The sequence below is a fragment of the Lissotriton helveticus genome, chromosome 1_1, assembly GCF_964261635.1.
Source record: "Lissotriton helveticus chromosome 1_1, aLisHel1.1, whole genome shotgun sequence".
In the NCBI taxonomy this organism is placed as follows: Eukaryota; Metazoa; Chordata; class Amphibia; order Caudata; family Salamandridae; genus Lissotriton; species Lissotriton helveticus.
Window position 1 is genome coordinate 769,650,381 of NC_136057.1, and position 16,712 is coordinate 769,667,092.

A 16,712-nucleotide genomic window follows, 5' to 3' on the forward strand; every position below is an offset into this window, starting at 1 on the left:
GGGGTCTATGGACCCTTTAGAGCACCAGAGTATAAAGCAGATGAACTAGTAAGAGGAATTGGGTGGGGCCAGTGGACTGGACACATCACCAGATGCTGGCATGCTCTCTCTGCCAACTGTGGCTCTGGAGAAGGGGTCTTCTTATGGCATGGTGGTAAGGAGGGCAGCTGAGGTCCTTGGACTGGAGTTGCCCTCTGTGCAGGTCAGGACTAATCTCCTGACCAAATTGCTTCAGCCTGAGGTTTCTGACCCTTATTGCCCTTCAATGAGGTACTTACTGATGTCCTACTAGGCACGTGGTTCAAACATGACACAGGGGCTCCTGTGAATAGGACATTTGAACGCCGCTATCGCCCGGCTCAGGCCGACTCAAAATTCCTCAGCCAACACCCCATCCCCAAAAGCTTGGTAGTGCAGACTGCTACCTTCCAAGGCATGTTCCCTTCCACCCTTCCAGAGAGGGAAACCAAGAGGCTGGAATCACTTGGGAAGAAGATGTTTTCTTCTTCCGGCCCAGCATTTCGGACAGTGAATACTGCATGCTTATTGGGTCATTTCTTCCATTTCCTTTGGGAGATGGTTGCGCAAGTGCTGTCCCGGAGGAGGCCTTAGCTGAGCTCTCCATGGCAGTTAGGGATAGGAGAGAAGCAGCAAAATTCACCATCAGGGTGGACTTGACACAACATAAAACATCTGGCTTCTTGGGTGATGTTCAGGCTAATTTGATGGACATACCCTTTGATGGTTTCCATCTGTTTTGTGACAAGGCAGACTTGGCCTGGAACGGTTCAGTGATTTTCCTGCTACGGCCAAATGCTTGGGTCTTTCTACAACATCTCACGGCCAGTCTAGCTTTTGCCCCTTTCATGGCAACCGAAGGGGGTTCCAACCACACCAGCCATATCCTATCCACTGTCCTGCACAGACTTCCCAAGTTGTGCAGGAACGTGGACGCAACTCATTCCGTCCTAGGAATGGTAGCCAGAAGTCATCAGCCACCCTGCCGTTGGGGCAGCCGCAGCCTCCAAGCACTCCTACTCTAACTCTACAAGACCACGCCACTCCAGTGGGAGGGAGAATCCATCATCATTTCCCCCACTGGAGGTCCATACCATCGGACAAGTGGGTCTTGCAGATAATTCAAGATGGCTATTCTCTGACTTTCCTTTCTTTTCCTCCTCCTATTCCACCAAATCGAGAATGGCTGGTGGAGGGCCATTTAAAATTGCTCCAAGGGGAAGGTACAACAATCATGGTCAAAGGGGCTACAGAGAGGATCCCAGTTTCAGAAGTAAGCAGTGTATGTTATTCCCGCTACTTTCTGATACAGAAGAAGAACAAAGGGTAAAGGCCCATTTTGTATCTTCAGACCTTCAATCTCTTCCTCAAGAAGGAGAAGTTCAAGATGCTTACTTTAGCTCAGTTCTTGTCTGCCCTAGACTAAGAAACCTAGATGGTAGTGTTGGACCTGCAGGGTGCATATTTCCGCATTCCGGTCCTGCTGGCCACAGGCTTTACCAGCGGTTCAAGGTACGCCACAGACACTTTCATTTTACTGTGCTCCCCTTCTGCCTTACCAGTGCCCCATGGGTATTGACCAAGGTGATGGTGTGGTTACAGCTAATCTACGCAGGTTAGGGGTTTCAGTCTTCCCCTGTCTCGACGACTGGCTGTTGAAGGCATCCTCACCCCAGGCTGTCGTTTCCCACCTTCAGACTACCGCGAACCTCCTGCATTTGCTGGGGTTCTCTATAAACATGCCGAAGTCACACCCGACTCTTTCTCAGATGCTCCCTTTCATAGAAACTCTTCTGGACACAGTGCAGTTTCTGGCCTATCCACCGGAGCAGCAGGTCCAGGATATTTAGGTTATGCTTACGATGTTTCAGCCTCTATCCTGTATTTCGGTGCGACTGAGTTCGAGGCTATTGGGCCTCATGCATCCTGTTGGTAAAGCATGATCAGTTGGCGTATACGGGCTCGCAGTGGGGCCTGAAGTTCCAGTGGGCATAGCATTGAGGAAATCTCACAGACATGGTCCAGATCTCGGAAGGAACTGCAAGAGATCTGCAGTGGAGGTTAATGAACTGCGATTGATTTGAGGGCATACTCCTCTAACTTCCCCAACCAGATCACAATATGGTGACAGATACGTCACTCCTGGGATGCAGTGGCCACCTATTAGATGTAGAGATCAAGGGGCGGTTTGGAGCTTTGAGCCATTCAGTTGACATTGGCAGCATTTCTTTCCTCTGTCAAGGGGAAGTTAGTGCATGTGTTTGCGGACAACACCACTGCTATGTGGTACTGTAACAAACAGGGTGGACCTTTTGTCAAGAGGCTCTGTGTCTCTGGACATGGCTGGAACACAAGGGCATAACCGTGGCGGTTCAACACCTGGCAGGTTTTCTAAACCCCTGGGCGGGTGAACTTAGCCATCAATGCTAGCGTATTAAGAATGGCATCAATGTCGGGGGTAGTTTTTTCAGCAGTGGGGAGAGCCTTGGTTAGATCTGTTTACCTCTGAAGAGAACGCGCAATGTCAGCAGTTTTGTGCGCTTGAGTTTCCAATGCGGCTATCGCTCTGCGACGCTTTTCATCGCGAGTGGAGTTCAAGCCTGTTGTACGCCTTATCACCCATACCACTTCTGACCAGGGTTCTGAAGAAGATCATGAGCAACCGGGTGCAAGACATTCTTGTGGCTTCGGACTACGCAAGGAGAGTGTGGTATCCGTTGCTTCTGAAAATGAGCATTGTTCCTCCGATCAGGCTGCCATTTCAGGAGGATCGTCTGTCGCAGCAGGTTCTCCCCTCGAACCTTTCAACATTCCGCCTCCATGCATGGAGATTGATCGGCAGCAGTTTATGGCTTTTGACCTCCATACCGAAGTATGCAATGTTATATTGGTGGCCAGGCGGCCCTCTACTAAGACAGTATACGCCTGCCGTTGGCAAACGTTTGAATCATATTGTACAGAAAGGTCTATTGACCCACTTTCTGCTTCTCTGTCTACTGTTCTTCTTTTTCTTCTTACCCTTGCCCAGCAGGCCTCTGCTTTGGGTAATTTAAAGGGTTATCTTTCTGTTCTATCTGCTTTTTTGCGTCTGCCAGACCAACCCTATCTCTTTAAGTCTCCAATTGTAAATAGGTTCTTGTTTCCACCCACGACTTTTGTCATGCCACAGTAGGACCTTAATTCGGTCCTCACTTTTCTTATGTGTGCTCCGTTCGAGCCTTGCACAAATGTCCCCTCAGACTGCTTACTTTCAAAACAGCCTTTCTGGTTGTGATAACATCTGTGGGAGGGTGAGTGAGTTGCAGGCGTTATCATGTAAGCCCCTCAACATGATGACTTAGGCAGATAAAGTGGTGCTTCGTTTCTTCTAAAGGTGGTAACCACATTCCATCTGGGCCAATCTATCACGCTGCCCACCTTGTTAGCTCCTCTGCATCCCTCTAAAGAAGAGGATTGTCTCCACCATATGGACCCAAAAAGACCATAGTCATACTACCTTGACTCACAAAAGGGTTCCGGGTGGACAACCAACTCTTTGGGGGGTACGTGGGAGCTAAGAAAGGTTGGACAGTGCAGAAGAGGGCCATTTCTCACTGGGTCATTCTCTGCATAATGATTGGCTATGCTTTAGCCAAGATGCATGCCCCCATAGGGATTAAGAGCCCAGTTCCACCAGGGAAAAAGCTGAAACTATGGCCTTGGCTCAGAGTGTCCCAGTCCTGGACATCTGTCAGGCAGTAATATGAGCTTCTTTGCACAAGTCTGCTGGGACAGTCAGGTCTGCAGAGACAGGCATTTTGCACGTTCGGTCCTGGAGGAATTTCTAGTGTGAGGAATTTTTCTGCAGCCCCCTGCCAGTAGGGTATGGCTTGGGTTTCTATTCTAAGGTGGGGAATCTGTAGATAGAAGTTTCTATCAGATGAACAAGTTACTTAGCTTCGGTAAGGCATTATCTGGTCAAAACAATATCTAGCTGCAGAGTGCTTACAGACCTACCCATGCCTCCCCGCTCTGCTGACTAATTTGTTAGGGCTAGGGTTACTCCCTTTTTCAGGGCCCTAGTTTTGGCAGACAATTACGTTAGTCACTTCATGGCTCTGCGCGTCAGGCATGGAAAAGTAAAACGTACTGATGTCCGCCCACATGGGTAGTACCTATATAGGTGAACGCGATGTCATAGCTAACGCTAACGTTCCCAGCGACATCACACAGAGCCAAATGGAGCCACCTGACAAGGCAAGGGGTATTGCTTGAGCAAAGGTTTCCGGATCCAGCCTGACGCCTGGGAAATTCTAAGGTAAAGAATCTCTAGCTAGATATCGTCTCTACCAGATAATTTGTTACCGAAGGTATGTAACTTGTTCTACATAACCAATATAACCCCTGCTCACCCCTTTGTTAGCTTGGCAGAGCCCCTCATACGTGTTAACCATGCTACCCTTCACCTCAACATCCAATGCCTTGCAAACGTACCTCATATCACCCTCCTCAGACTTGTAAGACAGTGTCTGACAGTTTCTGTCTCTCAACCCACACTTTTCTAGGCAGTCTTCACACACACGTACCAGGGCTTCTAGTATGGGGAAACCCCTCTCCCTGCACCTCTCATCTAGAGTCAGTAGAGTGCCCCTTCCACTATTAGGAATATGATCCTCAGTGTCAGTTTCCCAATCCACCTCAGGTACCCTTCGCACCCCTGGTACTACCTATAAACCTGAATCCCCTGATGTATGTCAACTACCTCCAAGTCAGGCACCTTATCTCTGGGTGTATGTACTTCTCTCTCCACTAGATATAACATGTTTGCCGCTATCATCTGAGCTGAACGCCACCCTCATGGTTTCCATCTCCAGCCAAGCTCAGTTCCTGAGCAACACACATTTCATTTTGATTGGCTAGACACTCATGGCCTCAAGAGTCTCGTGTTACTCATCAAGCTCTCTCATTCTCCTCTCTTGAGACAGAATCATTTGCTTTTCTTCTCTCTCAAGCTCCTCATCACTCTCTCTCATTCTCATCTCATGAACCATAATTGTTTCCTTTTCTTCTATTTTGAACTTCCTGTCCACCAGCTCCTCTGGGAGACACACTTCTGGTGGACCCATTACTGCCTTGCCTGGAGGACCCTCTCCCTGCAGGCACATTCTGAGCCACAAATTCCCCTGACTAGTTTTCCTCTCCCCGTTCCTTGTTATAATATCCCTAATCCTCCCCAAACTGTATGGCTACAACAACTGCTGAGTCACTCAGGTGAGACATGACTGATTTTTAAGGGGTGTCACAAAAAATAGAACAACAAGAAAGCAGTATATGGTCACTTAAGTCAAGATGCAGAGTTTGTAGTGCAACAGTGAGTCACTGTGGCGCTGCACAAACGCAAGTCCTGTCCTCACCGTTGAAACCAATGTTAGAAATGGGGTTTCTGGCTGGCTAGGATATGCACTAAAGCGAGGCAGAACCCTCCACTCTAGTCAGGGTAAGGGAGTTACACAACATAGATAAACCCTGCTCGCCGCCTTGGTAGCTTGGCAGAGCAATCAGGCTTATTCTAGAGGCAATCTGTAAAGCATTTGCTCAAAACTCACACACACACCAGTGGCACACTAAACACACCACTAAAATAGACTCCATGCAAGGTTATTTAAAAATATCCTTTGTATTATACATAAACCACATTAGACTGCAATCACTTAAATCACTTTGCCAACTTAGTATACCCATAATCCAGAGTACACATCAAAATAAAGTACAATTTAAGTAAAAAGTTCAGGTTACATGAGTTTCTTCTGTGTTCTTTATTTCTCAACCTCTTACGCCCAGTCAACATGTGTTTCGTCAGACATAAGAGAATTATAAATAGGAGCATGTATACACATTTTGTAATAATGTTTGATACTTACACACATGTTCTCATCCTTTGCAGCCTTGAAGAAGTTACGGTTGTAAAAAAACACGTGTCGACTGCCATCATCCTCTGCACCATGATGTTCTATGAAATGGATTGTCATCTACTAATTGTATAAATGCAGTCTGAATGTGACCAATAGATACATGTGTACTGTAAATCATATGAAATACGATGTCCAGAGTGGATCACCTTTACAAAACATTAAATAGAATGAAATCTTCAGAATGATTTCCATACTGGTGTTTCCTGTGAGGTGTCATATTTATTACACATGGGATGCTTGTCTTGTATTCTGCTTATGAATAGAGATTTAAATATTGGGAGTGCCGATGTAAGGTTTTTGTACTTTATTTTAAAAATGTAAACTGAGATCAGGACTATTTAAGCTGGCTTTCAACTGAACTCCATACAGAACAATGGTTCTGACTCCAGAATACCAGACTTGATTTATCACTGTACCTGAACCGACTCTAAGAGCAGCTCCTATTTGTTTTCTACAATATGTCTTCACTATCAGTGCTCCAGTGTAACTGAAACATGAGTGCATAACATTTTACAAAGCCTTAACATAAATATATACATGTATTGAATTAACAAACCCTTTTATATTGGCTTGTTCTGAGTTAATGTCCTGAACTCTGATTTTTCTTTGATTTGTATAGTCCTTTCCTTTGTTTATTATAAATAAATTAAATGAACAAATAAATAAGTTTTTGGTTGCACTGGTACTGGGATGTGGTTATCCTCTGAGATGTTCTTGGATGAGTTTATTACCAGGAATGGGGTATGGTGTGGCTGGGTTTATTGTTTAATAGCAGTATTCCCAGGACATGTATTTTCCATATAGTGTGCATAGTGTGCATTTTATTGGGACGTGCTTCATTACAGCAAACATTGTTTTGAGCTGTGTTTTTTTCTTTGACATAGCTATGTCTAGGGCATGTTTATTCCCACGAAAGTTTCAGGGCTGGTTGCAATAATTCTATAGTAGAGTTCATATTTACCAATGTTTATTGTCTACTAGGCCAGGGCTTTCCTTAGTGATAAAATAATCACTGTGTTCATTGTGTTTTTTTTTCTCTAGGTGTGTTAGTGTTGTGTATGTGTTTATTCTAGTGTAGGTTTACTCCTGTGCTGGTTTTAAATATAAACATGATTGATTGGGGCTGCATTTTATCTCCATATGGTTAGTCTTGGCACAGAGCTACCTTTACTTATTATATTCTTGGCTTTGTTCATTATCATGAAGGGTTTCGTACTAGCTGCATTCTTCAGCAAATAGATGTGTTCCTGGGCAGGGTTAGTTCGGCTGCATTTATTATTAAAAAATTGCCTTGGATCCGCGTGAATTTATTTTCTAATAAAGATAGCATTGGTCTGTGTTTATTGTATTGCTTGCCTGGTTCTGAACATTGTCTCTTAAGTCAGGGGTTCTTCTGCGCTGCGTCGAGTGTATTCATTGGCCTGTTTAGCTCTCTGCTGTCTTTATTTTGAGGAAAGTACATCACAGGTTATTGCTGTCTGGTAGGGACAGTCCTGGGTGATAATAACTAAGTAGGGCTTCTGAGCTTGTTACTGGTTTTGTGAAGTCTCTAGTAAGGTTAGCCTTGGTTTGTGCTTAATTATGTTCAGCCCTAGTCCTGCGGAGTGTTTCTTATCATTTAGAGTTGCTCCTGAGCTGTGTTTATTTCTGACGCCCAGCCCCGGCGTGTATTTATGACGGGCGAGAGTTCGGTTCTGGATGTGTTTATTCTCAGACTCTCCTCTCGCGCGTGTGCGGTGTGCTCGGTTCCGTCAGGGATAGTGCAGCCTGGGTCGCTGCTGGCAGCGAGCGGGTTACTCCTCCTCCTCTCTGCGGCGGGGGTGTGCTTCTCCCTGCCTCTCTACCCTTCTCCTGTTCGCAGACCCTCTACAGCAGGAAGATGGCGACGGACGGTGCGAGCGCCGCCGGGGAAGGAGCTCTCTCCCCTGAGCCGGGGGAAGCAGCCGAGAAGGTGAGCAGGCGTTCTTGGCTTGGCGAAGATCTGGTGAATGCGGGCCCTCATACCTCGCATGGCTGGGGCCCCTGCACACGCGCTCGGTGGTCCCCGGGGATCCGGCATAAAAGGAAGCGGAGCCCGAGGTGCCCGTAGACCCATCTCCGGGGATGGCTCCCGGCTGGGCAGGTGCTGGAGCCCCGGCAGAGGCGCCTCCTCTCTGCCGGAGGTGCAAGGAGACCCCGGGCAGCCTTTGTTCTGGTGCTCGGCTCTCTAATAGTGCATTTGTTGTGCACGGCTCCCAATCCGTGCAGATCACTGTGCGGGGGCTGCAGCAGCGCCGGGACTCGGCTCCAGTCTCCGCTGAGCACAAATGCAGACGCCGAAGGCTGGACGTGGAAAAAATGTCTCTTTGTTGAAAAATTAATCTCCTTTCCGTCAGCGTTGTTTCTTTCCATTAGAGATACTGCATCTTCTAGTTAGAAACGCAGTATCTCTTTTCTTGACAGTGTTTCCTTTTCTGACACGCTGCGCGTGCCGTTCTATGTGACACACACCAGCCCTTTCGCTGAGACAATGTATCTCCTTTCAGGATACACTATCTATATTCCAGCCATGTCCGCGGCCCCCCTCCAATGTTTAAACCTGCATATTTTTATCGGTGTAACTTGACTCGGTGCTTTGCCGTGTCGGTGTAACGTGACCACCCCCGAGGGCTAATTTCTATTTATTGCTTCAAAACGTCCCTTTGGATGGCGAGGTGCGTGAGGCTCCGAGCTGCAGCCTCTGCCTCCCGGACCCTGCGCGGCCTCCGACGCGGCTTATTGTGGCTCAGCCTGTACTGAGTGATGGTTCTTAGCGCCGGCCTGTTGACATTCAGGTTAACTATTGGCCTGCTGGGGGGATAGCATTTCAGAGCCTCCCCCCGCCCGCCCAGCGCTCCCTCGGTGTCACCTCGCGGCCGAAGTCCCCACCGGCCGAGGGGTGCTTGGGTTACAGAGAATGTCTGTGACGCTTAATCACGTTTTTCTTTATTTATGTATTTTTATGGGTTTCCACCGCGTGCGCCAGGCCCCATGGGCATCAGAGCACTCCACAGCAAACCGCATGTATTTTTTAAACGTTCATTTTACAGACAGCAGTTTGTTGGTAAAGCGAGCGAGAGTACAGTGTTCCATACAGAGCTGGGCGCAGTTTTTCTTTATAGCACAGCGCATATGGCAGCCTTTTAACCAGTACCCGTCCAGCAAGCAACCGTGCGCGTCAGCGTACCGGGGCTGTTGCTTTGCTTGTGTGCCTGGAAGTTTAGACTGGTTCTCAACTGACCCTTTGGTGCACCTGCAGCTATACGTTTTTAAGTCGAGTCCATCGGTCTGTCCTCCTTAGAGCGCTCTGTGCGCCTCTGACGACTTGTTTGTATGGTTAAACTGAGAATATATGTGTACTTTAAAGGATTGTGCACGAATTACTAAAAGCCTCGAGCAAGCAGGTGGGTTGCTAAACTAGACGGTGTATGTGCGGGTGCACTGTGAAATATCACATTTATTTGAGCGGCGGCGCGCCAGTGAGTCATATACGGCTCATTCTTTACAATAAGAAATGAAAAAGTGTAATATCGCGCTTTCTGGTGGTGACTATATTGTGCAGGTACTCATGTATTTATGTAGGGTCACATGCTACTCTAGGGATAGTCCGTATATTAGTGGTTCTTTTTATAGCGCCGCATTCCACAATGAGCTCACTTCAGAGCGCTGCAGAGTGCATGCTTAGTCTTCGGGCTATTGCCATCAGCTGAACCACGAGATTAAGCAAGGTACGACGGTGTAAGCTTAATGTTCTTTGTATTAACTGCTGTGGGAAGGTCCCTCGCACAGGGTTACTGTTTTTAAAGTATATAATATGACATATTAATTAATGTTCGGGATCTATTCATTGAATTTCTTTTATTTCATTTTGTCCATTAACTGTGATAGATTTGTACATGCATCTGGATGACCTCACACATCTTGTAATATGTAATCTGTTTGGTTATATTCAATACCACATAGTGCAAATTAATGTTCCTTTAGTCGTACACTTGAATAGAAGGTACTTAGGTTGGCAAGCTTTGGAAAAGCAAACATGAATGGTGTAAGTCAAACATTGTTTGAGAAGTAACAATCTAGGCAATCATAGAGAACACAGATCAATGTCAATATTAGAAGAAAGGAAATTAAGCTACAACAGTAAAGTGAAAATCCAGTATTTTATTGAGAATTAAGCAAAAAATCACATTTTAAGACTTAAGAAAAGGTTCAAATTAAAAAATTCTACATTTGGAGAATTGACATAATAATAAAAACATTTTATGTATTAAAACATTTCTTTTGGTAAACAACGAGTAAAAGGGAAATGAGTGGCAAGTTGGAACTCATTTCCCCTTTACTTGTTGTTTACCAAAAGAAATGTTTTAATACATAAAATGTTTTTATTATTATGTCAATTCTCCAAATGTAGAATTTTTTAATTTGAACCTTTTCTTAAGTCTTAAAATGTGATTTTTAGCTTAATTCTCAATAAAATACTGGATTTTTACTTTACTGTTGTAGCTTAATTTCCTTTTTTCTAATATTGACATTGATCTGTGTTCTCTATGATTGCCTAGATTGTTACTTCTCAAACATTGTTTATCCCTGGTCTAGGAATCTGATTCTTTTTGAATACAGGGGGTCCTTGTTACATATACAGTAAGTCAAACATTGTACTGTTCCTTTCAGAAGTATGCTAGTGATGGCTCTCTTTGGCGAAGCTTTGATCAGAGGCCCTGGCTGTGTGTGTTCCACTGCACTTGCTCTTCCGTTTCAATCCCCTACTCCCACCAACATTGGTGGCCAATTGACATAAACCAGAGACAAAACAAAAATTGACGTCCATCTTTACTAAGCCATGTGTAGCCTAAAAATTATTCAGGTCCAGATCATACATTTGTCAGTAACTGCACAGAATGGAGGTAACGGCTAGTAGTTGGGTAGCAAACCTTTCTCTGCACAATTGTGAAAATTCATTGAGTTTTAACCGATGTTGCAGTTATAATTCATGGATGTATTCACTTCACCTGGTAATTAACAGAGCTATCTTCGACAGATTTTTTGCTGGAAGGTAAGGTGGTTGAATTACTAGGGGCACCAGTGTTTTTGCCAGTGGTTTCAATCTACCATGGCAAAGTCTAAATGTGGTGAAATGGGCTGCCAGTAATGTCATTACCCACTCAATCCTTTATGTCGTTATTACTAGCACAGTTCCTAATTCAGTCCTAATTCCTTTTTTGTGTAAATGTCCCTTCTCACCAACATTGACCATGTTTTTAAGCATGCCTATCCAGTACTTAACAAATATTTTAAAGGAGACTTGGGTAAGTGATATGGATGTCCAAGATCAATTAAAAGGGACATGTGGTGAAACCTAGATTAGCATAATTGATTTTATAGTGTGTTGCCAGAAGTCTCAATTTCAACTTCTATTGATTGGCGAATGACTACTATGATCCAGGACAGTCACTCTTCAGATGGGCCATTTTCTTTGTTTCTAACCCCGCAGCAGCAGAGAGGTTGTCACATTATCGAATCTCCCACCCACATTAATTGTCAGTCTCAATAATTAGTGAATGGAGTCATTTAGGCCATTCCACTGATTGCGAAATTGAGGCAAATGTTCCTCCTTTGTGCACTTTCAAATCTAACCTTTAACTTCGTTGGAGAATTAAAAAAAGTACTCACATTTTTACGTTTACTGAAAGGATACTTTAAATCTACGTTTTTGGATTTCTTGCGGTTACGTTTTGCAACGATACCAAGAGGTTTGGGGTGAAGGGATAGGGGTGGCTCAAAGGACATTTAAGTTTCACCTGCTATCTTGTTCATGATCACAGTGTAGGGCACCTATCATCTCTTCACTTTTTATATCCCTGAAATTGATTGAGCAGAACAAATGATCAAAAGATCCAATTTATAATTACCTATGGTGTGACCTCTGTATTTTACACATTTTAGATTAGCTTCAAATCCGCTCTTTAACGTTTGAAATTCAGAGACTTCGCAGCTCTCCTACTTCTAAAAAAGAGAAGTCACAATATTTTGTAATTCAATACCTAGGCCTTCTTCCATCTGACAAATAATGCTTGAAGGTACATGTTGTCATAACAAACTTAATGTGCAAAATGCATAGGCATGTCTGTAACTTAAAGCGTATCTTCATGAAAGCTATTAAAGCCCTTTCTGCTAGCTCAGAAATTGTGATTTCAGCCTAGGAAGTGTTGTTTCTGCATTTTAATTTTGTAAGTAAATTTAGATAATCTTGTTAATTTCAACAACTCCAAAGTCCATTTTCTATACAGTTGCAACACATACATTTCATGACTGAGCATCCAGATCGATATTGGGCATGAATATGGCCTACAAAAATTAAGAAAATAGGCTTCATCAGTGATCTTTCACTCCACAATAGAATGCCAGTTCCTGCAGAACACCTATCAGATTTCTTACTCATGGTACTATGATACTTCTGTAGTATATTAAAAAAAAAAAACAAGCAAAAATAAAAAAGACCTCTGTCCAGAACTATTTTTCTGCCAACCGTGGCTACTGGAACTCTGTATGGGAGTGTATGCACAACAAAGTAAGTAATTTCAGCCACTAAAACAGATCAACATATAAAGTGAACAAGAGCAACCCAAATGTCCATGCGAACCTGGGAATTACAAGAATAATACTCAAAACTGAACTCATGGAACTCATTTCAAAGACTTTTTTAATGCGACAGTAAACTTACTGTAATATAACTTGACAAACAATCCTAGGTTACCAGTAAAACATGCATTTATTCACCTTATGCATCCCACCTTAAAATGAATATTAGAACACTACTAGTGCAAAGTGACCAGTTGTGAGTGTTATTCTTGTAATTTCATACACGAGGTGTATGGAATTAAATGAAAAAAAATACAAATAAATATAAAATTGAAATTAAATATAGACATAAATAAGCTCTGTAGAAAGAAACCTCTATCATTCCGCCCAAATGGGCTAACATTTTAGGTGCTGGGTGTCAGATTCATAAACATTTCCAGTATCTTTTGTGGATCAAAATTAATTGAAATATCCACAAGATCAGTATCAGAAAAAATGTATTAGACAATTATCCCAAACATTCAGTCACACCCCACTGGGCAACGGATAAACATAAGATCAGTGTCACAAATAAGTTATTCAATAATAATCTATGAAATTCAATCACGCCCCATTGGGCAACTGACATACACGAATTGTAACTATTGCAAACACCATACTCAAAAATAAGAAAAAAGCAAATTGAAATAAAATTAGATATCGTATCCCTTTTGCATTCAAATGAAACCAAGCTTGTGCAGCTGATAAAACCTGCACCCCAAAACATCGTTTTCGCAAATACTGTGCCTGCAAACAAACCAAAATCAACTTTACCTTATTGACTAATAAAGTCATAAATATTACATATTCCTTAATGCGTGCTCTCTCTGTGCAAAATTAAAAACAATATTAGTATCTAAGAAGTCAAAGGCTGATCCGTTAGCTCATTCCTATAAATATGTGTACAATTCTTCATCCACATTCAAACCTGTTGGTACTTTGGTATTCAGATGTAAAATGTACCAACATTCTAGCATCCTCAGTATCCTTTCTCTGGCTCCTCCCCAAGGTGATTATTCTATTTGATCAATCGCACTATAGGTCAGATGTTGTGGGTTACAGTCATGATGTTGTTGAAAATGTCATGCTATAGGATAAGACTCGTCCACATTCCTTATTGCCCGTATATGTTGCATGATGCATTTGTGTTCCTATAGAATAGTACTCCGAATGTATCTTTTCTTACAGGGACATGGCAATAAATAGATCACAAAATCAGTTTTACAGTTAAGAGATTTTTTTATTGTAATTTTTCTCCCAAATCAGGATAGGTCTCTGTAATATTTACTCCTTGTACACATGCTTTGCATCTGCTGCATTTCCGGAACCCATTTAGTGGTTTAAGCCAAGTGCCATGATTGGTAACTTGGTTCTTAACTAAATAGTCCTTAATCAACAGTGATCTCCTGTAGGTGATCAGGGGTCTTTTCTCAAAATCTTTTCCCACCACCGGGTCCTGGTGAATCAAGTGCCAATGTTTATGTACATGTATTTATCTATATATGTACATGTATTTATATAGCGCAAATCACCGACACGGTATCTAAGCGCTTGCTTAGGGAACCCGTCCTGGTATTCCCCTGTGAGAAACCCCTGGCAGGGTGTCCACAAGGTGAAAGCCAGGCATCCTGCCGCGAGGGGCCGTAGTGGAGATTGAGCAAGCTATTGCCCAGAGTCGCAGAGTGTGACCCCGTGAGTCGAGTAGGCACCGGAGCGAGAATTGTCGAGTCCGTGGAATTTTGAGCCGGAGACCCGCCGAGGCGGGGAATCGAACCCTGGTCCACAGTCAATCTCAGCTTCCGGGTCTGCCGCCTCTAACCACTGAGTCTCGCTGGTAGTCTCGTCTCACTTTACTGTGTACTCTATTGGCTGTAGTGATAAAGCTACACTCTTGTTTTACATCTTTGCCTGATTTTGTTGTCTTCCCTGTTGTGGCTGCCTTCCTTAAATCCTGTTTTTTTAATCAGTTGTTATTAAAAACAGATCTATCCTACTTTCGTGGACACCTGTTGTTTAGCATGTCTTGGGTCTAATTCGCTATATCCTCTTTTGCGCAATCTGTTTACCATCTCATCTTCTGTCTTTATGAAAAGATTCTGTGTACTGCAAATTCTCTTTGCTCTTAATAGTTCACCATATGGTGTGCTTTGCTTAAGAGTAACCAGATGTGAACTGGTTGAATTTCCAGAGGTTTCTTTTCTCTATATTCTAGATGTAATAGTGCAGTCTACTACCCCTAGTCTGACATCTAAAAGAAATCAATACCTTTGTCACTTACATGACTAGTGAAAGATAGATTTAAGTCATTGTTGTTAATCTCCATCACAAATTTAGTAACATACCTATGGTCACTGTTCCATAGTATAAAGAGGTCATCAATATACCTAAGCCATATGATGATGTTGGATGACCAATCATGCATTCCTGTGTCGCGGAGCACATGCTCCTCCCACCAGCCCACATGCAAATTTGCATAACTGGGGGCGAAGTAGGTGCCCTTTGCAGTCCCTTGTAGTGGCTGAAACAAATCATTATTGAAAAGAAATATGTTACTTTTCAAACACCATTCACATTCAATCATACTCAACAACATTTCAATGTGTTTGAAGAAGTGGTCTAGTTTTCAAACAGTGTCATAATGCATTCGTCCCATCAGTGTGTCTAATGCTAGTGTAGAGGGAGTTGATGTCTAGGCCTACCATCAAATAATGAGGTTCCTAATAAACATCAAAAATGTGTTTAAAAACATCAGTTCTGTCCCTAATGTAAGAGGGTAGGTCTCGCACGTAAGGTTTTAAAAAATAGTCTACAAAGGTGGAGGCATTTTACAATAAGCTACCAATAGGCAAAATATTCGATCTACCAGGAGGACATTCCTTAACTTCGTGTATCTTAGTCAGAAGATACAATGTGGGCAATTTTGGGAGTACGTTTCACAAAAAATTGTACTCATCAAAGCGGAGTAAAATGGCTTCTCTCCCCCCTTAAAGATCACTAAGATTTCTCCTTCAGATTTTCAAAATCAAACATTTGTGATAATTTAATTGAGTGCACGCTTCTTGTAAATTAATTTCTTTGGGCCAGATGACTATATTACCACCCTTATCAGAACCACAAATAACATATTTGTCACTATGAGACCATTTTTTTCATTACTCTATTGAACTTCAAGTTCCAAGGCATTTTGTATTTATTTATTTAAAAAACCAATACAAAACAAGCAGCGTGTCACAGTTTAGCACAACCACAGCAAAACAGCTGCATAATATCCACATCGAAAAAACCCTCTTTCCCCACAATCCAGAGCCCAGTGAGAGAGGTGATACCCTCGCCAAGCACTGTCCTAACATTATGCTCCCCAACCACTCTGTCTCCCCCAATATTCGGAGATAGAGGCCCAGTGGTACCCCCATCCAGAGCCCAGTTAGATCCGAGAACCGTTTCACGCTACGCCTCTCCCCGCCCTCATCCATCCCATGATATTTCCTCCATTTTCCCCACACTTTACGGAACGTCCGCGGGCACCCTCTTGCCTTGTATGTTACCCTCTCCGCCGCCATATACATGTCCATTGCTCTTGTCAAGTCTCCCAGTTGGGGGGACAGTGATGCTCGCCACGTGCGGGCCACATCCCGTTTTTCTACCACCAACGCCAGAAGCGCAAAGATAACTTGCGGGCACCCCAAGTCCACATCCCCAGGTATGCCTAGCAGCACACATTTGGGATCTACAGGCAACGTTTCCTCCAGTACGTTACTCAGCTCACCCAATACGCGGGACCAGTACAATTGTAGCATGGGGCAGTCCCAGAGAATATGATAGAAATCCCCCTGTGGCTAGGGGAGAGTGAGCTTTCGGCCATCCAGGCATATTTGAGAAATTGAGTAGTGTGGAGACCGAACTCCGTTGCAAGTGTCCAAAAAGGTTTGAGCCCACCCCGCGCCACCACGTCGCCTAAATTGGAAATGCCTATGGCATCTCAGCCTCTGAAACCCCGCAGTTTGTGGAGTTCCTTCAGCCAGGTACAGTGCCAAATCGGGGTCTGTTTTGTGGGCTTGTGTGTCCAGCCCATTACCTTCGTCGCCCTGTCCCAGACTGCCATGGTTA

General features: G+C 43.7%; 1 protein-coding gene across 2 annotated transcripts in view; it reads left to right on the forward strand.

The window, feature by feature from the left end:
• Positions 1-7,739: 7,739 nt before the first annotated feature.
• CTTNBP2 (cortactin binding protein 2) overlaps positions 7,740-16,712 on the forward strand; it is a 671,065-nt gene continuing 662,092 nt past the window's right edge. The window contains exon 1 of one of the 2 annotated variants that reach the window (XR_013606931.1): positions 7,740-7,920. Coding sequence is in view for 1 of the 2 variants with exons in the window: in XM_078674334.1 (XP_078530460.1) it covers positions 7,849-7,920 (72 nt within the window). In the remaining variant the exon portion in view is untranslated. The remainder of the gene's footprint in view (positions 7,921-16,712) is intronic. The other variant, XM_078674334.1, reaches the window with a different exon arrangement.